The following is a 27,748-nucleotide window of genomic DNA, read 5'->3' on the forward strand; positions in this document are numbered from 1 at the left end:
TTTGGATAATGGAGGTTCAGATGGCCGGAGGTTTGGCAGCAAAGAGAGGCGGCGGTCTGCCCAAACTGCGAGAACTTCTCCGTAGACAAAGGAGAGATTCAGATGTAAGTTATTCACTAGATTCCAAAGAGTATGATGCAAATATTTCCCAATGAGTCTGAAGCTGAACAGCAAGACAAATTCCCTTTCATTTGTTTTCGTTTTGACAGTCGACAGTCCTTCCATCCAGCGAGTTCCTTCCCGGCTTCCTGTGCTTCACTTTTCGTTCATCCATTCCATGGTTCGCCCCACGACCCTACTATTTTCTGCATGTATGAATTTGAGTGACCATAATCAATAGAAAACAGTCAATATACTTGTTGAATTGTCAAGATGAATTATTTGGTTTAAAAATTGATATATTTTTTTATTTTACTGTGCCGTCGTTGTTTGATAGAGAAGATGGGGCATAGATAAATTTGTTATTGTTCGTCCTTCATGACCTTTGGCTTTGCTGTTTTTATGGGATGGAATCCCATTTCTTGTGGTAGCACATTTCCCTCAAAATACTTGATTACTTACAATTATGTTCACTAACCTGCACACACTATCCTGTCACAGACAGGTTCCTGTCACGCAGGTTCGACATTTGAACCTGTGATTGTGAATTTCGCTCCATTTTGTCCATTTTTCTTTGAAATATTTCCTCGGACCTCAATGGTGTTTTGTTTTGAGTATTATGGCAGGCTGCATTAGACATTGCGGATTAAGTTCGTACCCTCAGAATTTGTGTCATGATTTTTGGAAGTGGTAAAAATGGGGCAAATCTGGTGACTAGCTGTCAAAATTGTACGTGTTGGACCAGATAAACTGTTTCCGCTCGAAACAATCTCGTAACCCTCCGGCCTGGCGGCCGTCGGGAGGAGGGTTGTGTTATCGCAACTAGTCACAGACATGCAGCCAGTGGCACAGGCTGTGCAGTAAAGTGGGCTATAATATAACAATTTGACATTTACAATTACATTTTTATCTCGTAGGCAAGTGCAAGTGTCAAAATTTATAAATTTAAAATGAGCACAGAGCCCCAGTTACTGGGTCTTCCCGTCAATACTCAGCGTTAATATTATTTGTTGTTGTTGAATTATAAGATTACTTAACTCTCAACTTTGACATTTGTTGACAATGTCTGAAATTTGTTGTTGATGTTTTGTCTTTGTTTTTGTTTGTGAAAACAGTGTTTACCTGGCCTGAGGCGCTACTTGGTCCTTCAAATTCTATACTTCAAAAAGTAGTACAGAATGCCGGTCCTACTACTTGCCGTCAACTCGCCGACTTGCCGTCAACTCGCCGTCAACTCATTTTCGTGCCGTCAACTCATTAATTTTACATAAAAAAATCTATAAAAGGGGCACGGAAGTGTTAAGTCTGGGTTAAACTACATATTTCTCATGGTTTTCGGTAAAAATTCATTCACAAAAACTACTTTGTGTTGATAAAAAAAAAGTACCAACCATTGACATCTTGGGCCAAGACTAATCATTGTGAAAAAGCAAGATGGCGGCCGACGGTTTTGCTGCTTAGAGTTAATTTTTTCACGAGAAAAAAACTCAATTTTTATTCCGAAATATGACCTAAAACTTACGCGATTTCTCTTTGAGCTGATACTTTACAGTTCTATGCTTCTTTTGTGGATTTTAAATGTATATTGGAGGAGTTGACGGCGAGTTGACGGCGCAAGTGAGTTGACGGCGAGTTGACGGCAAGTAGTAGGACCCCAGAATACAGGGCCACAATTACTGTGTCTAATGTGGTGGTTAAATTCAGCATTTTGTCTTCAGTTCAACATGTTTGGAAAAAAAATGTCATTGTCAATGTTTAACTAGATATTCATGTGTAAAACTGTGGTGTGTCCTGGTACAGTAGAGCAAAAAATTAACACCAGACTCAAGAGTTTCGGTTGTGTCGTTATTTAGCAAGACGCTTAACATTTTTGCTGAGTCCTTTGGATAAAATGTTAAGCCATAGGTCCAGTGTTTTGTGTAATGCATGTAAAAGAAAACAGTGCAGTTGGGTCATTCCGTGTCAAATCAACCAGTGGTCCCCAGGTGACCCTCTCAGATTTTGATGAAACTTCATCAGAATGATTGGATGTTGCAAAAATGAACACATACAAAAAAGCTAAGTCATACTCCATGTCGTTTTCGAGATATGACCGTTCGAAATTTGGCCGAGGCGGCCATTTTGTGCTCGCGCGAGACGCGAAAAGTGATTTTTGTGATAATTTCCGACTTTGAAAGCTCATAATTTAGTTTTTGTACCAGGTAGAGAGCTCAAATTCAGTATTCCATCTTACTTTTTGCCAAATTTCATGAATCTGCACTCAATTTAAATGTATTTCCTTTAATTTTCTAGTTATGGTCACCCAAAGTAGGCACTTTAATCAGCCAAAAATGTTTTTTGTGATTTTTGGGGTCACCCTGTGCCCACATGAGGGGTCAAATAAATCCTATATTCCCTAGGTATTATCTATGGGTGCATGTTTATACCCATAAGCAATTATAAGCTCACCAATGCAATAATTTAGAAATAGCATGGGCCCAAAGTTGGTTCCAGCCAGAAAAAGGTCAAAAAGACCCCCCCCGTCTTGACCCCGGTTGACCCCGCGATCAATTGAAATGTTTTTTTAAATTGATACCAGTTAAACATATATATTATATCTACTTATACACCAATTTTCAGCTTTGGCACTCAACTCCTTCATGGTGTGGTGGCAATTTGAATATTATATGTTTTTGGCACATTTTAATGTAATATCATACAGTATACATGTACATGTACATTCATGTACACATGTACAATACATGGTAAAATATGTTTGAAGGTTGTGTAACTTATTTTTTTCTGGCTAGCAAAAAAGTAAGTTTATTTGTGTTATAAATTGTTTTTAGAAATGGGTTGATGATGCATGTTTTTAACTGCAATAAATAATTTAAGGCAGGTACCACGAAGTGCTGCAAAATTCTCCCATAACACACACAAAATATTGGAACCATACCCCAGTATGGAACCATACCCCAGTGTACCGTGTGTAGTTTCACTTGAAACATGGATCAAACCACACAATACAAATTAAATCTGCCAGTACTTAACACTAACTATCTGTCATATTCTTCTCTGGTTTTAACCCAACCCCAGTCCCCTTTGTTTCCTCCATGGTATGTTTATGCTGGTTAAACTTTCCAATCACATGGTCACCTCATTTGCATATTAAACGCTGGTATTACTTTCCATACACTACTTTTTTAGAACAATACTTCTCTAATGTGTATCACATGCAAACACTCATTTCTCAAACAAAATATGTACTTGTGTATCACGCAGACACCACAGATGCCAATGCGTTGATGTTACTTTTTGCTAGCCAGAAAAAATAAGTTACACAAGCTTCAAACATATATTACCATGTATTGTATGTGTACATGAATGTACATGTACATGTACACTGTATGATATTACATTAAAATGTGCCAAAAACATATAATATTCAAATTGCCACCACACCATGAAGGAGTTGAGTGCCAAAGCTGAAAATTGGTGTATAAGTAGATATAATATATATGTTTAACTGGTATCAATTTCAAAAAACATTTCAATTGATCGCGGGGTCAACCGGGGTCAAGACGGGCGGGGTCTTTTTGACCTTTTTCTGGCTGGAACCAACTTTGGGCCCATGCTATTTCTAAATTATTGCATTGGTGAGCTTATAATTGCTTATGGGTATAAATATGCACCCATAGATAATACCTAGGGAATATAGGATTTATTTGACCCCGCATGTGGGCACAGGGTGACCCCAAAAATCACAAAAAACATTTTTGGCTGATTAAAGTGCCTATTTTAGGTGACCATAACTAGAAAATTAAAGGAGATACATCTAAATTGAGTGCAGATTCATGAAATTTGGCAAGAAGTAAGATGGAATACCAAATTTGAGCTCTCTACCTGGTACAATAATTAAATTATGAGCTTTCAAAGTCGGAAATTATCAAAAAAATCACTTTTCGCGTCCCGCGCGAGCACAAAATGGCCGCCTCGACCAAATTTCAATGGGTCATATCTCGCAAACGACATGGAGTATGACTTAGCTTTTTTGTATGTGTTCATTTGAGCCACATTCAATCATTCTGATGAAGTTTCATCAAAATCTGAGGGGGTCACCTGGGAACTTTTCTGAAAACTGGTTGATTTGACACGGAATGACCCAGTTATTGCCCTGGTGTTCCTGGTTTACAGAACGTAAAGGTTTACAGAACGTAAAGGTGAAAGACTTCTCTTAAAATATTATTCCATGAAATGCTTTACTTTTTGAGAAAACACTAAAAAATATCAATTCTCGATATCGAGAATTACGGATTTATTTTAAACACATGTCATGATACGGCGAAACGTGCGGAAACAAGGGTGGGTTTTCCGATGACCGATAGAGCCTAATATTTCACAGGTTTGTTATTTTATATAGAAGGTGTGATACACGAAGTGTGGGCCTTGGACAATACTGTTTACCGAAAGTGTCCAATGGCTTTAAAGGCAGTGGACACTATTGGTAATTACTCAAAATAATTATTATCATAAAACCTTTCTTGATTACGAGTATTGGGGAGAGGTTGATAAAACAGCTCCCTTTGAAGTGAAGTAATTTTCCACGAATTTGATTTCGAGACCGCAGATTTAAAGTTTGAGGTCTCGAAATCAAGCACTGAAAGCACACAGATTCGTGTGACCATGGTGCGACAAGGATGTTTTTTCTTTCATTAATATCTCGCAACTTCGACGACTGATTGAGCTCAAATTTTCACAGGTTTGTTATTTTATGCGTATGTTGAGATACACCAACTTTGAAGACTAGTCTTTGACACTTACAAATAGTGTCCAGTGTCCAGTCTTTAATTGGCTGCATATTACGCCATCCCGGCACCTGCAAACTGTTACATGGTGCTTTTATAAAGGAGTCCCATACATGTACTTCAAAACATAGCTCTTCATACCTCTGTGCAGGAAAAATACTGAATGCTGAAGCGCCCTGGGCGTCATGGAGTTTGAGTTCTATATTATAAGAAGCCACTATTATAACAACTTTTAATAATATTAATAATAATAATGTTGAACATTTCTAGTGCGCCATGGCTGTCAATGATGACACTCCTGGCGCAAAAAACAAGAACTCTGCTAATACACAACGACACAAGGCAACCAAAAGTTTGAAGGCTATTGTTTCCGAAATAGATGTGTTTTTAGGTGGGTTTGAATTTGGAAAAAAACATTTGAAGATAATTCAATGAATATATTGTTGTTCCTTGTTTTTTATAGAGTCAGAATGATAGTCCTGATCTGGACTTTGAGTACAACGATGCAAACAAATACACACAAGAAATAGCAGGTGAGATTGTATAAATTAGATCGTACCCAACCCTCGCCCCACCCCCTCACCCATTGCCCTCCAGGTCCCTCCTCCTAAAACATCGGACGAAGGAATTACACATTTGTATAGTTTGGAGTGACGTGCATGTAGACCAGGAATTACATGGAGGCCACATAGGCCATGGTCTCTGTTCCCCCTGGGCCCAATTTCATAGAGCTGCTAAGCAGGAAAATTTGCTTAGCATGAAATTTCTTCCTAGATAACAACAGGATTACCAACCAAATTTCCATGTGATTTTCAGGATAAGCAAACAACAGCTGATTACTAGTAACAAGCAATATGCAACAAATAGAAATTTTGTTGGTAATCCTGTTTTTATCAAGAAAGAAATTTCATGTTAAGCAAATTTTTGTGCTTAGCAGCTCTATGAAATTGGGCCCTGGTCTTGGCCTTGGTGGCCCTTCAAAAGTGCACTCCCATAGGCGGTAGATTTCCAATGGAAGTGCCCTTTGCAAATGAAAATGGCCTTGCCCTCTCAAAGATGAAATTCCAGGCCTGTATTAAACATATGTAATAGTGAAAGTCAGTTTTTACACATGACTTTATGCTGGATGGATATTTGGACGGGATCCTCATTCCTTGCCTTAGTTATAATGTTTACATAAACAGAGCACCAGTCTACCTGCATATTTGTGCAACAATGTCAAGTAACTTGACAGTTGCAATGGTTGGTAAAACGTTTACCCTCATCCATCAACCTCTTGTTTTTAGAATAATTCCCATTAGTTATATGTGAAATGTTTTAAATGATTTATTTTACAACTAACATCTTAAAATGATTGTCTATGATTCTACTTAAACTGGTAAGTTTGTCTGCTACTATATTTAACATTTATTAGCAAATTTGTTTAATCAGTTACAGTGTTTTCTTAACATTTTCAATGTACAACATTGGGTTTGTTTACCTGGGTAGAAAGTCGAGGTAAATTATAAAGAACCAGGCCTCGGCAGGTTTAAACCACTAGTTGAAAACCGATTCAACACACTTTGATTCCCATTCATAAATACCTTTTCGGTCAAAAACATCATCACTTTTTGACTTTTTGGTCAAAAAGTAAAATAAATGCAAAAATTATAATTGTTAAAGGCAGTGGACACTATTGGTAATTATTCAAAATAATTATCAGCATAAAACCTCACTTGGTAACGAGTAATGGGGAGAGGTTGATAGTATAAAACATTGTGAGAAACGGCTCCCTCTGAAGTGACGTAGTTTTCGAGAAAGAAGTAATTTTCAACGAATTTGATTTCGAGACCTCAAGTTTAGAATTTGAGGTCTCGAAATCAAGCATCTGAAAGCACACAACTTAGTGTGACAAGGGTGTTTTTTTCTTTCATAGTTATCTCGCAACTCCGACAACCAATCGAGCTCAAATTTTCACAGGTTTTTTATTTTATGCATATGTTGAGATACACCAAGTGAGAAGACTGGTCTTTGACAATAATTACCAAGAGTGTCCAGTGTCTTTAAATGATTTCTTTCAACACAACACCCCTCCAGCTATGAAATGGTAAATCCCTCCGCCGCCCTCGGGTAAACAACTCCTTATAAGGGAATGCTGTGTGCGTATCGCGTGATGTGGCACAACTGTTTCAGCTGTTGCTCTCGACCAATAGGAATGAAGAAACTGTCTAATAAGAACAGTTGCAAGGTCGCGTGTCACGCCCATGAATTAACACTTTTTACCGGTCATAAACCACGTGACGCGCTCTCCACCAATAGGAATAGCGAAACTGTCTGAGGTATTTATGAATGCAGAATAACATTGAAATCTAGCAGCTTGTTGACATGATATAACTTTAAAATAAAATTGGTCAATTGCTTTATGTACCTGCACAAGTAATACCATTCTGGGGAAATCTTATTGGTGTTGCTGGGTATTCTTTAATTACTCCTGCTGAGTGCTGATGTACATGCAATCAATTTTGTTATATAAATTTGTCATCCTCTTTTGTGTTCCCTGCACAGAATTGTACAGTTACACGGAAGAATCAGAGTTTGCGTTGTGTCAGAAATGTTTTGAAGAGGACTTCCACTCATACAGTAAGTTATCCTAATAAGTCCCCTCCCCTACCTGATTCCCAAACCAGCAAACCAGTGTTGTTGACACAAGTCGTTGACTTGGACTCAAGTCTCCCATTTCACTGACTTGCAATTTGACTTGACTTTGACTTGAGAGTTAACAATTGACTTGAATTCATTTGATTTTATGAAAATGCAATTATTGTTTAAAATAAATGTGGCAAAATTGAGTCTTCGGCAATGATGACGCTCTTGTCACCTTGTCAAAAGGCCGAACATTATAGGGACATGTTGCCTTGGAGTGGGCGAGTTGGTTTATCTATCAGTAATATTTATTACAGTAAGCGAGAAGTGGTCACAGCTCAGCCATGACAGACAGCACATGCACATTCTCCGTCTACTGAACAGCATTGAAAGCGCAAAGCATGAGCAGAGGATGAAAAGTGCGAGGGCGCTGTTATACCTAGCCCAAGGTACGTCCGTTTCTTTTACCGGAAAACCAATGATAAATAGTCAACATCTACCTATGAAAGGCTTATACAGCTTATAAATTTTGGTTCTACCCTTTCACCGATGTGTGTGAAGCACTACACTCGGTGCTTTTCCAACTTCTGTGAAAATAACCACCAAAGTTAATTACTATGGTGGGGTTTGAACCCATTACCTTTGCATTGCTAGAGTAGATGTCTTATCACTAGACCACCGAGAGTAGATTTCTGATGTCCATGAAACAATCATTCTATAACCGAATGTGTTATTGGCAGTGCTGGTATTTTACATATTACAGGACTTTTCAAGTAATGTTTTTGTCTTCAGTATTGTTTCATTTATACATGAGCATTTTTAACTTCTTACTTTTATTGTTTGTGGGAAGTGCCTGGGGCTCCTTTTTATGTGGATTCTGCACTATAGGCTCTATATTACTATTGTTATTATTTCATATTATCACAGCATGCGAAAGAAAGATTACATTTTCCCATGTGCCGGTAACTCCTCGAGTCAGGCTACATCCCATAGCCTTAGATCTCAGGGTTTCTTCTCAGGGTCCTCGCTGTTCCCAAAAGCGCAGCCCTCTGTAACTGATCTATCCTCACATTTGTCCCTATTTCCTTTAGATGTTTCCTCGGTGCTATCAGAATGGTGCCATGCACTCCAACCAACACACAGATACTACTTTTACTTTCACTTTTTATTCAATCATCCTCCAGAATAGAAATCTACCAGTTTCAATTTCATGTTTGGCTTTTCTTTTTTTGGGTATTTAGGATGTTTCAGTGAGTGTTCCAGCGAAGATGAACAAGTGAAACGAGCCAGGGAGAACTGCTTCTTACTCTATGAATGCTCCGTCTTCACTACCTTTGTGGAACTCCTTAGCATGGAGGCAGAGTAAGACATCTTTAGGAATTTCATTTTCTATTCATACATACCCCAGACAGTTTCTCTACTCCTATTGGTGGAGAGCGCGTCACGTGGGTGTGCATAAACCTTTTGTTAATGACGGTAAAAGGTGTTAATTTATAAGTGTGACACGCGACCTTTCACCTGTTTTTTTAAGACAGTTTCTTCATTCCTATTGGTTGAGAGCAACGGCTGAAACAGTTGTGCCACATCACGCGATACGTGCGACGCCCACATCATTCCCTTATAAGGAGTTGTTTACGCGAGGGTAGCGGAGGGCTCTACCATTTCATAGCTGGAGGGTGTTGTGTTTAAAGAAATCATTGAACAATTATAACTTTTGCATTTATTTTACTTTTTTACCAACAAGTGATGATCAATGTTTTTGACCGAAAAGGTATTTATGAATGGGAATCAAAGTGTGTTAAATCGGTTTTCAACTAGTGGTTTAAACCCGCCGAGGCCTGGTTCTTTATAATTTACCTCGACTTCGTCTCGGTAAATTATCAAGAACCAGGCCTCGTTGGGATTAAACCACTATTTGAAAACCTCTTCACCACACATTGATTCCCTTAGTAAAAATTTGGGATTGAAAAGGGAACATCGACTAGAGCTGGACTTGAACCTGCAACTTACAGATTAAAGGCAGTGGACACTATTGGTAATTACTCAAAATAGTTATTAGCATAAAACCTTAGTGAGTGAAGGGGAGAGGTTGATAGTATAAAACATTGTGAGAAACAGCTCCCTCTGAAGTGACGTAGTTTTAGAGAAAGAAGTAATTTTTCACAAATTTAATTTTGAGACCTCTAAAAGCATCTGAAAGCACACAAATTCGTGTGACAAGAGTGTTTTTTCTTTCATAGTTATATTTTCTTGTGTACCTTTCCTGCAGGAACTCCGCAGCAGCATCCACTGCTCTGAGGAAACCAGCTGTGTCTATTGTAGACAGCACTGATTTAAGGTAGGTGTGCGCGCAATTTTCTAAGTTGACAAAGCAGCGTTGCATAGCGCGTACAAAGTTCATCTTACAAAGTTCATCTTACAAAATGCCGTCCCGTTGCATTTGTGCACGTAGCATCACCAGTGTGCCCTCTAGTTTTTATATATAACTTTATGTGTCAAACACAAGTTTCTAAAACTCTTAATGGCGTGTCGTGGCAGAGCGGTAAAGAGCACAGGACTCAAGCTCTGATATTTCTATCCAGCAGAGTGTTGGTTTCGAGTACCAGTTGTGACACGTGTGTCCTTGAGCAAGATACTTAAACATTATTAGTGCGTCCTTCGGATGGGACGTAAAGCCGTGGGTCCTGTGTGTTGTGTAATGCACATGAAATAACCCAGTGCACTTTTTGTAAAGAGATGATTAGCAAGTTTTTGTGCTTACATGCTTTATGAAATTGAGCCCAGGTATTTATGAAGAGCAATAAAAGAGTGGTTTACTCAGTTTTAAAGGTATGTTTAAAACCTTGCATGGTCGTGGCCTTGTGTTTGACTTGGCCTCGACCCTGCTGGTTATAAACTGGGCCCAATTAAATAGCGCTGCTTAGTGGTAAACAAATTTGTGTGCTTACTGTAGCAAAACAAAATTGCCAATTTGTAAACATATTTCACAGGTTAGCAGGAAAATTAGGTGCCCATTTTGCGCGTTCACCATGGATTTGTATTGTTACGTCATTCATTTCCGTGCAGTAAACACTGGAAGGTTCGCATGCCTTTTCGTGGAAACCGTACAGTGAGCACAAAATTGGCTGTTACAGAGCTCTGTGAAATTGGGCCTTGGATGCTTAAAGGCAGTGGACACTATTGGTAGTTACTCAAAATAATTATAAGCATAAAACCGTACTTGGTAACGAGTAATGGAGAGCTGTTGGTAGTAAAAAACAATGTGAGAAACGGCTCCCTCTGAAGTGACATAGTTTTGGAGAAAGAAGTAATTGTCTGGGATTTTGATTTCGAGACCTCGAGAGATCAGATTTTGAGGTCTCAAAATCAAGCATCTGAAAGCACACAACTTTGTGTGACAAGGGTGTTTTTTCTTTCATTATTATCTCGGAACTTCGGCGACCAATTGAGCTCTAATTTTCACAGGTTCGTTATTTTATGCATATGTTGAGATACACCAAGTGAGAAGACTGGTGTTTGACAATTACCAATAGTTTTCTTTAAGCTACGTTGTTATGGTTCTTTTATTCCCCTAACCTATCTCTGCCTCCTCTATCGATCCGATTCCAGGGTCATACTCAGTGTGCTGTACATCATGGTTGAGACATTAAGAATGGACAATGAGAGGGATACAGAGCCGGAAAAGATGCAGCGAGAAATCTTCAAGGCAGAGTTGGGTGAGTTTGGAACTTTTTGCATTTCTTGTTTTCTTTTTTTCATGTTTTGGTTTTTCTATACACCCTGGTTCAGAAAATTGTATAGAAATAGGGAATTATATCTGGAGCTTTGATAGTTTTTATAATTTTTATTATTGTTTGTATGCAAGTTTGCCCCAAACGAGGCTAAAAAGTCACTCTTGGTAAGGAGCTCAAGAAGAAAAACTATTAGAGGAGCTGAAAAGAACCCAGTGCACAGAAGGGGCTTGCCTCGGTGTTCCTTTTCTGATCAGCAGCAAATTGTGCCACAGCACCTTGTAAACCATTACATGGTGCTATAAAGGAATAGGTCTCAAACTTCAATATGTAGCTCCACACACCTTGCAGGAAATAATAATGAGCGCTTTAATATACTTCCCTAGGGGTGTGGTAAACCGCTATATAAGAACCGAGTATTATTATTAATAGAATTATTATTATTAAGGTTTGCAGTAACACCATCTATTTTGAGAACCACCACAACTCATTTAGAGATTACCATTACATGGTGTTGCCGCAAACCTTACTATATCGTAGTTCCACCATGAAAAGTTTCATATTCTAATTATAATTATTATTGTCATGTGTTTTGAATTGAAGTAATTTGATCTTTATCATTTTTAGGTCAACCAATCTGTGGGGAAGATTCCCTGGCAATCATTCTCTTCAATATGGCCACAAAGTTCTGCCGAGGCCACGCCCCACACTTTCCGATCAAGAAGATTCTCTTGCTCCTCTGGAAAGCCATGTTGGTGAGTCAAAGTTTCAGTTTTATCACCCAAGAACATCCAAGAAGGCAGGGCTCATACTTCACGGAGTCACCGGGGGCGCTTGCCTCCATTTCCCCTGGTCATTGCCTTGGTGCCCTTCAAATGCTTCAGTAGAAATTTACAATTTACTCATAGGGTGCACTTTACTTAGGAAAAAATGCCTTGGTGCCCTTGCCCTTTCAAAAACAAAGCAAACAGGCCTGCAAGAATGAAATTGCTAATAACCTTTTGTCTTTGACTTCTCCTTTTCCCCACAGTTATCCACCCTTTTTAGCCTGTGCTTCATTCACTAATTGCTTTCTTTTTCCACCTCTTCCCACCCTTGATATTGTTTGTGTTTCCATCTTCTTGTGGTCAAACCAGCCCCACCCCTTCAGCCCCCCTCCTTTGTGTCCCTATTCATTGTTTACCTCTTGCTCTTTGCTTTGTGCTTTTTGACTCTCTCTCTGTATTCATGTATTTACTCTTCACTGCTTATGTTACACTTTTATGTTAAATATATTTTGGTTTAAGACAGGCTATCTTAACAAAATAAAACATCTGAAACCAAGGCGCTCCAGAGTCACTCCGAACGACTGTCGCTCTTCCAACTTCTAGTGCCTCCAGTCGCTCCTTACTGTCTGAGACGTCAAACTTTTCATGTTCTTGATTCAGAATTTGGTTCGGAACGACTCTGTAGCGCCTGTCTGAAATGCTTGTGAAATTGAGCTCAAGAGGAAGTACAAAGTTGACCTAGATTGACCTCCAAAGTTGACCTCCTTAAAATGACCGCCTAATTTTCCCCCCGTCTTCTCCAGTTCTCCCTCGGCGGTTTGAACGACTACAAGATGATGAAGCAAAAGGCCAGAGCAGCTGCAGACCTCGACCCAGTCAAAGAAGACACTATCCAGGTAACCAAGACGATGAGAGCATCCTCCCCTCCCGCCTCTACGGGGGATGGGCTACAGGAGAGACGCCCAAGAGGTCAGCCACGTAGGGTAAGTCCACCCCCCTTCTTATCCCCCCCTGCTCCCGCCCCCTTCACAACAACCTCCTACTTTAGATTAGATTCCAAACCAAGGCCCATTTTCATGGAGCTGCTTAAGCACAAGAAGTAGCTAAGCGTACCAAAATTAGGCTTGCCAGAATTAAGTTTACCAGCCAAACTTCCTTGTCACAAGTACAATTTGTGACTGGTATCCTGCTCAATACTGCTTAGCAGAAAATTGTTGAGTAGTGTTCTCTGCTTTAGCAGCTGTATGAAATTGGGCCCAGAATGACCAATGTATTGCATGTACTTCAAGTTAGTTTATGTTTGTAATTAAAATTTTTACTTTGTGGCGTGTCGTAGCCGATCGGTTAAGAACACTGGATTCAAACCCACACAAGTGTCACGACCGGGATTCAAACCCACACTCAGCTGAACAGAAACACCTGAGCTTTAGTTCGGTGCTCTTATCCGCTAGGCCATGACACCCCAAGACACTTAAAAACAGCAAAATTTTCTCAAAGAAATGCATGACAATCTTATTCATAATCCTAAAAAAACTAAAGGAACTGAAATCATTGCTGTGTTTCTAGATTGCTGGGTGCTCCATTGTACTTTTTTTTTTTGTGTTCTATTCATTAACAATTTTTCATTTCTTTGTATTTATTTGACTTTGAATGTTTAAACATGAAATTAATTTGTAGGAATTCAGCTAACATCTTTTGCATGATGCCAATTTATCAAACATAGTTTATTGAAAGGTTTGGTCATACATTGGTTAACAACTCCCAAACTGACTGACCCCCCAAAAAAACTTACTTGGAAAGCACAGCTGTGAAAGTTACAGTATACTATTTTGAGAAAATAAACTTAGCTGTTGCAAACAACTTACCAACCAAATGGATCGATGGTATGTTATTTTGGGAAAGTATTCCTAGTTTAACTAGGTTTTCATCCAAAAACTTGTTGATACTAAAAAAAGATTTATGCATGAATAGTTTCTCAGATTTCTGAGGGTTGGTGTCTGTTCACAATAGCAGCAGCCAGAGATGTGGGCTGAATTTCATAGAGCTGCTTAAGCGCAAAAAAAAAGCTAAGCGCAACAAAATGTTGTTTACCACAATAAGGTTTTCAGCCAAACTACTGGTATCATGTTTGACTGGTATCATGTTTTCATATCTTCTAAGCAGAAAATTGTTTCGCAATATTTTCTGCTTGACAGTACCCAGTGTCACCTCACTAAAATGGGATGGATTAAACGTTCTTGTGAAATTAGCATGTGGCTGTATAATTTTGATGATAAATCAGTAGTACGTTAACAAAACCAATCTATGACCCTACCTTTAAAAGAAACATTTGTATGTTGTCAAACTGAACTTTTGGAGCAGTTAATTTTTGTTATTTCTTATAAAAACAATCATAATTTTTCTTTGCATTTATCTATCAAAATTCAACATGATTTACTTGAGAATGTCCAGTATTAATTTCATTTATTTCCATCACAATCAGTCACAAAATTAGCCATGAAAATTGGAGGGAGACAAAAATGGAGTTGAACTAGAAAGAAAACCCTTGATTCTTATTTTTTCAAAATTAGTGAACTGATAAAAGTTTCAAAAGTTTTTGATAAAAGTTTTTTCCCCTCTGCTAGATCCCCTAAATTGTGTTGTTTTGTATGCCCCAGTATATTTCATATGATGGTACAACATTGGTTTCTCAGACATAACATCGTTTTACGAACCAAGTTGTAGAAATTTCATTCAGGGACAGGTTATCCATTCTGATTGGTTGAGAGGGCATCACGTGGGGGTGTTGAAACGGATAACATAAACACAGTAAGAAGTGTTTAAACATAGGCGTTCACATAACATCGTTTTACAAACCAAGTTGTAGAAATTTCATTCATAAATACCAGGGACAGGTTATCCATTCTGATCGGTTGAGAGGGCATCACGTGGGGGTGTTTAAATGTATAACATAAACACAGTAAGAAGTGTTTAAACATAGGCGTTTACATGTGGCGTTATTTTACGCGTAGTGCAATCAATACGCCAGTACTCATTGTTAAAAGAAACCTATTAGTACATGCATGTACACACAGTTGAGCGTCAATGCCATATTTACCCTTTGCAAAACGGAGCCCAATAACAAAAACTTTCTTGATTGGTTTTACATATTTTCCAACATTATTACACTTTTTATCAAAAGGGTATTTATGAATGGGCATAAAAGGTAGTGACACCGTCTTAAACGTCTGTTTAAAACCTTGCAGGGTCGTGGCCGTTTGATAAAAGAACTAGCAGTTAAACACTAGCAGTTTTAAATGGCTTTAAACTCTGTTATTCCCTTATTAATAAAAATGAAAGCATGGTGACCTTTTTTATAAGAGGATGTTGTACCATCACTTGAAGACTACATTTCTTGAATTTTATTTTGTCGTACTATAAACATTTGTTTCATTATGTGCAAGAAGAAAACAAAGTTCTACCAATAACTTTTGCAATCGTTGCAATCCTTTATATATTTCTCTCTCCCCTCTCTCTTATATATGTTAATGGCCGGTCACTTTTTTAACCGATTTTTTTCTGCGAATGATGTACTCTGACTCTCGCTGTGGCATCTCCATTTTCGTCCACGTTTCGTCCGTCACATGAACCCCATCGTCCATCTGAAAACCATCTCTCCATCCCATCCCCTTCACCATGTACGAGAGAAGTAGTATGCCGTAGATTTGAAGAGAAACCTGCTCTAGTTTGATTACTATGCAGTCTTTTCATTTAATGAGTTTGTTTCTTTTCTTTCTTTATTTGGTGCTGGACCGTAGACCTTATCGCAAATACTCCATACGCCCACTTTAGGCGTTCTGGTCTAGCTAGCTATCAGGGTGCGTTTTGGCGGTCACTGATAATAGTGTTCAACCAACGGCCAAGTCAACCAAAATAATTATTTGTTACGTGGGCTTTAGGCGTGGAACGAGGTGCATGCTGGTCTAGCTAGCGATCAGAGGTGCGTTTTGGCGGCAGTAACTAATATTTTTTCCGGTCACTGGTTAGTGTTTAATCAATGGCCAAGTCAACCGAATAGGTTAAACGACCGCCAAAACTGCCCCAACTTTGATCGCTAGCTAGACCAGCATGCACCTCATTCAACAGTTAGCGCTTGCGCAATGAGTATTTGCGAAAAGGTCTATGAACACTTGAAGGAAAGAATTTATTTTGTATCATTGACATGAGGAATAACAAAGAAAATTTGACTACAGTGGGATGGTAACTTCCAGATTAACATGCAGGCGCTCTACCAACTGAGCTATCTAGCCCCATGTTGGTGGTGCTGGGCCATGAACACTTAAAGGAAATCATTTATTTTGTATCATTGACTTGATCAAATTTGGGGTGAACAAAGACAAATTGACTAGAGCAGGATTTGAACCTGCGCGTTCCAGATGACCGTGCCAGTGCTCTACCAACTGAGCTATCTACATGTAGCCCTATGCTGGCGGTCCTGGGGTGCCAGTCAGAATCCATTTAATTATTAGCTGCGGTGTAGCCAGGGATCACACCCAAGTTTACGATACAACCTGGGGAGCGGCAGCAAGAAGATCACCTTAATGGGATGTAAATTTTCGGTTAAAAAATCAAGCAATAAACCACAAGGGAAACCAATAATCTTGCTTCTTTCATCTGACATTGAAGCAAGTACAAGGGAACCCAAGGTTATCAAAAGTGTTCAAAGACATCCGGTCTAGTCTAAAACAGAGAAACAATACGATTGCTAGGGCAATTTCTTTTCAAATGTCATGATATAAAATATTTCCTTTAACTGTTTTGATAGCTACAAACATGTATTTTTTGTTTTTGTGCACTCTTTATAGTTCTTATATCATTTGCTTGCCTAGACTCCACTTGTTCCTCACACCCTAACACGAACCAAGAAAAAGATTGACTAAAATACTAACCATTTTCTTCATCAATCATACAATGGTTTCAGGTCAATTTTGTGAGTATTGTTTTGTTATAATAGCCATGAAAATATGAATTCAATGTTTTATCAAGCTTGGAGGCTTTGTTGGCGTGGCCTTGGTTCTTTAAAATGGCATATTGTTGGCTCAGTGCTTTAAGTTGGGGTTCTGTCAATGCGCAAGCTTGCGTATTTGGTCGATATGCGCAAACTTTGGTTTGTTAGCGTGGCCTTGGTTACTTAAAATCGGCAAATCGTTGTCTCAGTGCTTTTAGTCAGGGTTCTCTCCGTGTGAAAGTTTGCGTATTAGTTTGGTCGATACGCGCAAATTTTTGCCAATACGCAAAATAAACTGCACTAAAGATCTTATATTCCTGAGCTGGCGTTATAAATTTTGAAATAAAAAAAGGCCACCTTCCAGAATAAAGCTCCAGTCTTGATTCATGTAACCATTTTTCCAATAATCACTGAATGCATTAATATCATGCTTGCATCAAACCATGCACTCTTAACATTCCGCAGAATAACATAGCTCCTTACCTTTTTTATTTTTCATTTGAAATATCAGAGCTGTAAATATTTCTTAAGAAATCTTGCTTGCTAAGCAAGAAATTAGTCAGGGAAACAGCCTCATACACTAGTCATTACCTGGCTTTTAACCGGTAACCATTTTTTGCCGTTCTGGTTGGCGTATATCTTTTGGCGTTGATTTTGTTAACATTTACAAATCAGCCTATAGAAGCCTTGCACAACGTTCAGTGCACTTATATGCCTATGCCATCCACCATTTTGGGAGTCAAAATGTACGCAAAGGAATTGACTCCCCTGAAATGGTGGAAATGGTAGACGTGCATTTTGCGGAGGTGCGCTCTGCATTGGGCAAGGGTTGAATAGTGGGACAGATAGGGGACATATTTGAGGGAATTGTGCCTTTGCTGGTACAACCCTTGAACTTGGCACACAAACGGAGTATGTAATGAAAAGGATATTTGGCTGTAGGGCCAGCGTAGATTTGAATTTTGAAAAATATACGTTGACTAACACTGACAAGCAATTTTTTCAAAGTTTCAAAAATGGCTGCCATTGGTTGTTATTTCATAAATGTTTGTTCCAAATTCAAATCTGTGATGGTCCTATACAGCAATCCTTCACCGATCTTGCACTGTCTGTTGGTGGCAGCAGACACTGCGATTGTACCTGGAAAATTTCCGTACGAGTTGACCAGCGTTCTTTTGTACGAGCAACTTGCAAAGTAAAATTCCAATAACCTGTGACTGATCAGATGATCGCCGTGTAGCGCAACCCTTAAACCTGTCGCTAGACAGTGCAGTACAACTTCAGGTACCACCGCAGTAATGGAGGCGTGTCTGCTGCCACCAAGAGTTCAAGATCAGTGAAGGGTTGCTGTATAGCCAAATATCTTTCTCATGACATACTCTGACTGTGCAGCAAATTATATGCTCATCATCAAAGGCATAATCCCATCACATACCTACGTACCGTACTGTTAGAATCAAATAGACTAACTTCATACAAGAAGGGCTCAACGATAGATTCTTCAGCTTTATTCTGTATCCCTTGTAGCCTACCATTCTATACCCTAATTCCTTTAACATCCGACCTTCTTGAAACCCTGCCCTCTTTCCCACATTCTCACACCCATCTACCCATCCCATTTATTTCATTTCACTCACAAAATCATGTGTCTAATTGTAAACCACTGAAAAGTTCAAATTCCAGGGCCAAGTTTGCGCAAGGACTATCGCCGACCATTGTTTGACTAACATCGCCCAAACTCATCTAGTCAAGTCTATGTTGGTCAACTATTTGCCACCAGCCTACCGGAGCATGGTCGCATCGGTGGTAACCCAACACCTGTTTTCATAAACAGTGCAAAATGGACCAGTTATAACAAAATGATAATATGCGTTAAGTTGCCGGTCGCCCAGGGATGACATGTAAAGAGTTGTTTTCACTTCAACCTCTGTGCACATGCTCTATGTATGTCACTGAACAACCACTCATTAAAGACAATGGACACAATGGTTATTGTCAAAGACCAGTCCTCTCACTTGGTGTGTCTCAACATATGCATAAAATAACAAACCTTCGTCAAAGTTGCAAGAAAATTATGAAAGAATAAACACTCTGGTCGCACAAAGTTGTGTGCTTTCAGATACTTGATTTCGTGACCTCAAATTCTGAATCTGAGGTCTCGAAATCAAATTCGTGGAAAATTACTTCTTTCTCCAAAACTACGTCACTTCAGAGGAAGCCATTTCTCACAATGTTTTATACTATCAACCTCTCCCCATTACTCGTTACCAAGTAAGGTTTTATGCTAATAATTATTTTGAGTAATTACCAATAGTGTCCACTGCCTTTAACCATTTATCCTTGCGCAAACTTGTTATCCATGCGCGAACTTGGCCCGAGTAAACTGACAAGCTAACTGGTCCTGCTGGCTAGTCACTGACGAAGTTAAAGGGCAAACCCTGATATTGGTGTAAGGGTAACACCAAAACTATGACAATCTTACTATTTGTCCTCCTGATTCATTGCATTTTTATCATTCATCTCTACTTTAACATTCAAACCACCATTCATACATCACCATTTCAATTTCATCTCACGCTCACTTTTTTGTCCGTTCCTCATCATTTTCAAAAACCATCATTTATGTTAAAATATCCAGCTTTTCTAGAAAGAAAAAACAAGTTCTGTGAGAATAATTTGAGTGATTTCTTTTCTCGAACATCAGGGCCTCGTCAAACAGAACGGTATTGACGAGCCGATGCCCGAGGATCCAGACCGGAAGGAGGAAGAGAACAAGGAGGAACAGCTCAACGGAGGGAGTGAGGAGGAAGATGAAAACGGCTTGCAGCCACCACCGTCCCCAAGGGAGAACAGACAGTTGCCGTGGACACCAAAAGTTCGGTATGGGAAGTTAGAACGCTAAAAGCTGAAATGGGTGTGGCAGGAGGTACAGCCCCCCCCCCCCCCCCGAGATTTGATCCCCCCATATGGCGAACTGTGTACAATCTAATTCTAATAGCGCCCTCTTTTGAATCATCCTGCTTCTTCCACGTTAATTTCACATGAGGGGAACAGAATCTCCGGCAGACAGAATTCCTTGGGACACCGGCTTCAGATTTTTATCATTAGGTCTGATCACTTTGTCTTATCACTTTGTCTTGACTGTTGACATTTTCATAGAGCTGTTTAAGCAGAAAATATTGCTTAACAATTGTCTGCTAAGCAGAAACGAGCAGAATACCAGTCACAAATGTGTAGGTGTGACATTGTACTTTAGCTGGTAACCTTATTCTCGCTAAAACCGGCTTGAGATTTTTATCATAAATTCTTATTACTTGTCTGTACTGTTACGACATTTTCATAGAGCTACGTAAGCAGAAATAATTGCTTAAAAAATTTCTGCTAAGCAGGAATGGTAAGCATAATTTTCTTAAGCTTAGCTACTTTTGTGGTTAAGCAGCTCTTTAATCTTCACAGGTTAAGTTTGGGTCTATTAAAAACTTGTGTGTTTTTTTCCAGGCAAAAGGATTTGGACATTTTTTTGGACCACACCAGAAGAAAGTTTGTAGGTTTTCAAGTACCAAGGTAAGGACCTGTTTTTCTTGGGATTGCTTTAATTTTTTTGGGCTACACAACAGTTTCGGATTGAATGGCTTCGGACTGTCAACCCCGAACACAGATATTGACAAAATAGGGAGACCGTCTACTTTAGGGCTAGATAGCTCAGTTGGTAGAATGCATGCATGATAATCTTTAAGTGGCTCAGTCAGTTTCCCTAGTAGTTTATTACTTAATGTTTACTTAGTGTGCTATTTGGCAGGTACAGGTTTAATGGCTTTTGACTGGCGCCCCATACCAACATACTGACAAACTAGGTAGGCCGCAAACATAGGGCTGGATAGCTCAGTTGGTAGCACAAAGACACATTAATTCAGAGGTTGTTTGTTTGTCTTGGTTCAACCCCCAAACTGTTTTCTTCTGATAACTTGATTTCTCCCTGGCTATTAACAAATGTACCCTGTTAGTTTTCGTTGAGGTTTGTGTATTGAATTTCTTTTTATTTCCAACATTCTTCAGCATTTCTTATCAAAGAAATTGTACCTTTATAATGCGGCCTTGAATTTTGGTGTAGTTTTTTAGCAGACTAGACATACACTGTGACCATTCCCTGTGACTCCTCATTTTCTCATTTCCATGCAGTGATCGAAGCACCCTTGCAGGCCTTCCTCAGCCCATTCATGAAGGAGTTAATGTCCTCAAGAAGGTACGCTGAATATTAGGACAGGCCATTTATTGATCAAGTTATAGGTCTCTAGGTCTGTGCGTTTTAGCCTGAACATTTTTGCCTGCTTAATGACTTTACAGAAGGTACACTAAATATTTGGATAAAAGTCATTGCTGGTTGGGCACTGAAGTTGTTTTGGAATACCGACCCATGATTTGCCCTTACTTTTTTGGGGGTGATTGGCCAACAGGACCAGTTAGCTTGTCCTTTTACTAGTCCACCAGCTTTTTTTTATCGACCAGCTTTTCATGTCATGTTTTCAAATGAAATTGGGTTTTTTCATCACTGAACTAGTCAGCCGAACCACTTGGCAGAGATACCAACATACACGATTTGGGCGTAGCAAATACGATTTCGAGCCGTGACTACGACGCTACGATAATACTCAATAAAACACGCCAAACAAGCCGCCCAATAAAATTTTATTAAATCGTACAATACATGCAAACAACGAATGAACTATTAAGTGGAAATAAAAATTAAGAAAAATATCAAAATAATTGTAACAGAAAAGAAAAAACACTTTTAATTTTAGAACGCAGTGTTGAATAATAGCGGCGAATTCACTCGATCAATGTACGTGTCTCGACGTAATGATTGTTGCGTGCCCTCTGATACCCCCGCTGGCTGGCCGGATGAGTATTTTTACGCTAGTGCATTGCTGCAAGATCGTTCTCATTGATCTCTATTACACCATTGGGAATAGTGCACACGTGCGTGGGGAATGAGGTTGTGTGTGAGCTAACGTGTCACAGTAACCTCATTCCTCATGTATCCACTATTATTGTGCGCACGCTGTCTGTACATGTACTTCATCGAAGCTTGGCACAAAAAGTAAGAAATAATGGCGACAAAAAAGGAGACCTTCTGAACAAAAATACCTTCAACTGAGTGGCCTGTGAGATCTAAGCTAGACAGTTTCCATGTTTTCTTACTAGTAATTGTAGCGCCGATGTCCAGACAATGCCCAAAATACGGACACGGATTTTTTGCCCAAAATCCGGACACGTTTGTTTTTTGTTTTTTTGGTTTTTTTTCTCTCTCCCAATAGCTTGTTGTTGCATTTCTGACCATTAAAACAAAAACATTTAAGTAAGGCCACCCTTTGTTATGTTTTTTTTTTAAACAAAGTCAGAAGATGAGGGATTTTTTTTTTTTTTCCCAGATTTTTTTTTCACTGGCCATTATAAACATTTGTAGCTGTTCTGGTGGTGCATACAGAGGTAATTGTTATTTCACGACAATGCCTGAAAATGAGCTAATTAGCATTGTAGAGAGTAATAGAAAGATCGGTTTAGGGAGCCCAAGCTACGCTCGCCCTTAACTTTTCGAAGATGCTACTCTTTTTTAAAGTTCAATGTTGGCATCTCTGACTTGGAGAGATTTTTGACTGGTCCTCAAGTGTTTTAACTGGCCTTTAGTCAGCGGAACCACTGTAAGGGAGAATGCTGCAACTTGAAGAAGTTATCAGCAAGATTCTTTCCCTGTTGGCTAGTGGACTTTGCTGTATAAGTTAGATAAGACTTATTAATATTGGTTTTTACCCATACAGCGATCTGTGTTAGCACTGTATACTCAGTACTTTCCTTGAGTCCTGTGAACAAAATTCACAGGCATATAAACTCGGGTGGAATTCGAACCCCACCCCAGTATGGGTAAAACCAAAATTAATATCCTTTATTCCCGATGCAAATTTATTATCTATTATATAGATAAGACTTGATGTCAACCAAAGTTTCTTTTCAGAACCAACACTCACAAGAGATTTACACATGGTGCCACTGCAAACCTCACCTAACTGCTCTTTCAAATGCCTTGGCCCAAGCTTAGTATGTGATAATAATTGATATTTTAATTGATAATTGCATTGATTCCACACAGCATGTGTATGTGTCGCTGTCGGAGATACAGATCAGAAGAGAAGAAGAAATTAATAAAAACCCAATCTCAAAGGTAAGTTTGGTGATACCAAAGCCTACATCTGTATGGACTGTAAAGGGGGTAATGTCAAAACTCATCCTGGACAGCCATCGGACGGCGCCCGTCCAGGACCAGATTCTCGTCCCTTGTAGTGATTACTTTATCGGACGGGCCATGCCTTCACCAGAGATCATATGTTTACAAAACCCAAGAGTGTTAAAGGCAGTGGACACTATTGGTAATTACTCAAAATAATTATTAGCATAAAACCTTTATTGGTGACGAGTAATGGGGAGAGGTTGGTAGTATAAAACATTGTGAGAAACAGCTCCCTCTGAAGTGCCATAGTTTTCGAGAAAGAAGTAATTTTCCACGAATTTGATTTCGAAACTTTAGATTCAGAACTTGAGGTCTCGAAATCAACCATCTAAACGCACACAACTTCGTGTGATAAGGGTGGTTTTTTCTTTCATTATTATCTCGCAAGTTTGATGACCGATTGAGCTCAAATTTTCACAGGTTTGTTATTTTATGCATATGTTGAGATACACCAACTGTGAAGGCTAGTCATTGACAATTACCAATAGTGTCCACTGCCTTTAAGATTGCTATCTACTGGAAACAGCAGGGGGTCTCCCCAGAGGGCAGGTTTTTGCTTTCACGCCACAGTTTTTCATAAGACATGGCCTTAAATGGATACTTTCATGAATAAGCTTTTATTTGACACTTACATTACACTACATTAGTTTCTATAATTATTATCTTGTAACCTATCAAAATTGAAAATGGAGGAAGGGGAAACAAGGTTTACAGGAACTGGGCTAGTAACTTTGTAAATTGAAAAAAAAACAATGGGTTAAAAACTCCACCAAACTACCGTGACCTCCAAACAGTCAGACCAGAGTCAAACCCCAGGTTTGCTTATTTAGTGTTTAATCAGCCAGTGAAACAGCAGAGCGCTCAGTGGGGTGCCTTGGGCACTGTGTCTCGGACGGGAAGACACTATTCAGCGTGTGAAACATTGTATCATTGGAACTCCCATCCTTTGGCCCGTCTGACAAAAAATTGACATCGGGTGAGCCCTGTCCGGTGGACTGTCCAGGATAAGTTTTGACAAGACCCCTAACCCCGTTTTAGCCCTAGGAGTAGGTAGCCTTGCTCAAGGCAGTCGAATTATTCACTCCGAAAAAAGACCGCCGCTGTATAAAAACCCACCCGTATTCACTGTGCATAACATCGCACGACACGATGCCCCCGTTATATCCGCATGCGTCGGCCGTCAGGCCGTCAGCCTTGTAGGGTCTGTGTTGAAGCCACTGACCTCATTACTATAATAAGCGAAGAGTTCCCACGGTCGGCTCATTACCATAATGCCCGCGAAAGACGAGAGACATGTTTACATCACACACCACCACCACGGACGCATGATAGGGTCCAAAGGTCGAGATAAGGGAAGTGCGTGATTGGACGTCAAAATGAATAATTAATTTGCCTCACATCCTGTGTTGTCTGATAGGTCTGACGAAAGGTATACATATTCATGGCTGCATACTAGCATATCCGAGAGCCCCCGTATTTTTTTCCACTTGTGGAAATTTTTCAATACAACACATTAAACCCGGAAAATACAGACCCGACAAGGCTGTCGGCCTGACGGCCTCGGCATGCGGTTAGTGGTACGAGTGCGGATGACTTATGTGCACAGTAGTCGTACGATGTTACAGTGTGTATACGAGTGGGTCATGCGGTGTGATCGCACGCACCACGCACAGGGTATACGGGTGGGTTTACAGCGGCGTCTTTTCGGAGCGAATAATGCGACTGCAAGGCTAAGGAGTAGGTGGCAACGGCCCCTGGAAAAAAAAAAAAATTGTAGCCTACACCTTGAAGTGGCCTTCAGGCCTTGTGTGTCAGGCGACTTGCATAACAAAAATAATCAAAAACAAGTTTGGATTTCCTTGATCCTGCTCTTCACCCAAAAGATAGACCTATCTCGATCTGTACTCAACCATGAAAAAATGGCTTGTATCAAATTGCCCATTCGCCCTCAAAATGCCCACAATATTCAGCCATTTATTGGTGTTTTCAATTTACGTCTGAATTCATTCCAGTTACCAAGCAGTTTGCGGCAGGGTAAAAAAAAAAAATAATAATAAACTTGTGTAATTTTTTGTTTAACTTTGTATTGGGGACAAAGAATATTATCTGTGTTTTTATGCCACATTTATGTGTTGATAGCACAGTATACTACATGTAAGTACCTTCCCTCACCCTGTGACCTTTGAAATTCTTGCGGTACCTGCTGCTAAAATATAGGGTTCAAACTGCTTTTAGCTACCAGGCAAGCTTGATGGTCTCATTGTTAGACTTCAGCTCTAGAATAGCAAAGGTTAAAGCAGATAATATTGCTGAACAATTGTTGTGCTAAGCAGAAATCAGCAGGGCACCAGGCACAAACTGTACCGGTGACATTGTAGTTTGGCTGGTAACCTTATTCTGCTAAGTACAATTTGGCTTAAGAAGCTCTATGAAATTTGGCCCAGAAGTAGCAATACCACTTCTGCAAAGGCACTGCTGGGTACAGTCAGTACCTGATCTCAGGTGGTTAAAATAAACCAAGAAAAATTAAGTATATTTTTCTTATTTTTTCCTTCTTTAGGGAGATGAGGACATCCCACCTTCAGCAGTTGAAGTTCTTTACCAGGCAATGCTACCTAATCTACCACAGTACATGGTATGTTTTATAACACCCCCTACAAGTATTCTGCCTGCTCGTTGGTTAAGAGCGCGTCACATGACATGTCTTAGTTTTGCTAGACGACGGCCGTGTGATAGTGAACCGGTTTGCCATGCGCTAGTCCGAAGACTAGCACACGGCGTGCAGTACCCAGACGTCCGTTGCGTGTACGAGGACGTTAAATTAATAGTCTGTAACCATTTCGGATTGCACGACACTACATGCAGCACAGTAAAAGTATCTGCAATCTGTATTCGCGTCGTCCGTGGATTGTAGTATTCAGGTCTGTAATTTAATAATAATAGTACAGTATTTAGAAATGTTTGGGGTGTTATAAAACAAATATTGACTGCTTTTACTCGTGCAATGGTTTAAACTATGACTCCCTCGGTGATCCCCGTAGCGTTCTATTTTCCCTCGGCTTCGCCGCGTGAAAATAGAACGCTCCGGGGATCACCTCGGTAGTGCTGGGCGAATAGTGAAATTTTGATATTTGGATACCGCTGGCCAACTATCCGAAATTAACCGGATATTCAAATATTTTTTTTTTTTTTTTTTTTTTTTTTTTGCCGCTAGAGGGCGCTGTTCGTTTGTGAATGAGATCGTATGGGCGGATTGATATTAGTTTTAGACAGTGTCACTCGGAACATCCGGTTACTTGGTTGAAATTACAGAACTATCCGGTTTACAAATAGGTATTCGCGCCCTATGCGGATATCCGGTTAAGAAAAAAAAGGCATTCGCGGTTACGGATAGGAAAACCTATTTGCCATTAACCGGATATTCGAATAGTTCGCCCAGGCCTACACCTCGGGAGTCATAGTTTTAACCATAGCACTCGAAGCAGTCAATATTTGTATAATATACAATACATTTGTGTTCCATGGCGTGCCAATAGCGAGGTTTTGTTTGTGATTGGTTAAGTGTACTACTACTATTAGCTATCTGTACGCATAACCGTTCTGATGCGGCTTTGTGCAGTTTTCAATGACAACCCGGTTACATTTTCACAAAAATTTAGTCAAAACAGACAACCAAAACTACACATCACCAAAGAAATCCACCCTAAAATGAGTTATAAAGGACCGTACATTATCTGTCGTTTTTCTCAAAAAGAGGACATTGCAGAATTTATTCAGTTTTACTTTTCAATTTTTTACTTGCATGTAGTGCCACTGCTACTCGTGTCAAGAAAACTTTTACATTTAACCAGATTGCGTAAAACGTCATAAATGCGCAAAAAGTGTTGATGTCACGGCCATTAAAAATTTGTCGCTGTGCTGACCTTACACAAACAAAACCTCTCTATTGATGAGCGGTTTAGTGCATTGTACACAAGTTCTGGGGTTCCCTAAGTCATTAGGGTGTGGGCTCAAATCCCAGCAATGACACTTGTGTTCTTGAGAAAGACACTGAACTATAATTGCATCTCTTCACCCAGGAGTAAAATGGGTACCTGCAAGGGCAGAGATTGTTCCTGTGATTGAGGTTCAACTCCCACTCTTTCTTTGTTAAACCCCAAATTATTTGTTGAAATGTACCCAGCAGGGTTGTAGCTAGACCAATTTTAGTGGTGGGCGATAAATCCATTTTTTTTTTTCAGAATCCCCCCAAGGGCGAGCAGATCAACAAAATTATTCATGTTCAATTATGGGTCCATTACTTCTGAAGTAGGGCCGGGTCTCCAAACTGTTTGTGTCATGGGGCCATGCAGTAAGTTGAATGGCCTTGTGACCGTGTTCTATCTCTGTGACATTTTATACTTCTTATCATTAGCATCATCTCGTATCAATGTACAGTGTACAATATTTTGAAATCTGTGCTGGGCGGCACAATT

At 39.6% G+C, this 27,748-nt stretch overlaps 1 protein-coding gene across 2 annotated transcripts in view; it reads left to right on the forward strand.

The window, feature by feature from the left end:
• Positions 1-27,748, forward strand: part of LOC117306784 (striatin-interacting protein 1 homolog) — a 36,565-nt gene continuing 8,817 nt past the window's right edge. Inside the window, exons 1-14 of one of the 2 annotated variants that reach the window (XM_033791294.1) lie at positions 1-104; positions 5,347-5,416; positions 7,428-7,502; positions 7,823-7,954; positions 8,747-8,867; positions 9,775-9,843; positions 11,115-11,221; positions 11,864-11,991; positions 12,807-12,986; positions 19,695-19,870; positions 20,489-20,554; positions 21,170-21,233; positions 23,136-23,207; positions 25,834-25,908. In XM_033791294.1, the coding sequence (XP_033647185.1) occupies positions 9-104; positions 5,347-5,416; positions 7,428-7,502; positions 7,823-7,954; positions 8,747-8,867; positions 9,775-9,843; positions 11,115-11,221; positions 11,864-11,991; positions 12,807-12,986; positions 19,695-19,870; positions 20,489-20,554; positions 21,170-21,233; positions 23,136-23,207; positions 25,834-25,908 (1,431 nt within the window). In that variant the 5' untranslated portion in view covers positions 1-8. The remainder of the gene's footprint in view (positions 105-5,346; positions 5,417-7,427; positions 7,503-7,822; positions 7,955-8,746; positions 8,868-9,774; positions 9,844-11,114; positions 11,222-11,863; positions 11,992-12,806; positions 12,987-19,694; positions 19,871-20,488; positions 20,555-21,169; positions 21,234-23,135; positions 23,208-25,833; positions 25,909-27,748) is intronic. The other variant, XM_033791295.1, reaches the window with a different exon arrangement.

Source organism: Asterias rubens, chromosome 2 (genome assembly GCF_902459465.1).
Source record: "Asterias rubens chromosome 2, eAstRub1.3, whole genome shotgun sequence".
Lineage (NCBI taxonomy): Eukaryota > Metazoa > Echinodermata > Asteroidea > Forcipulatida > Asteriidae > Asterias > Asterias rubens.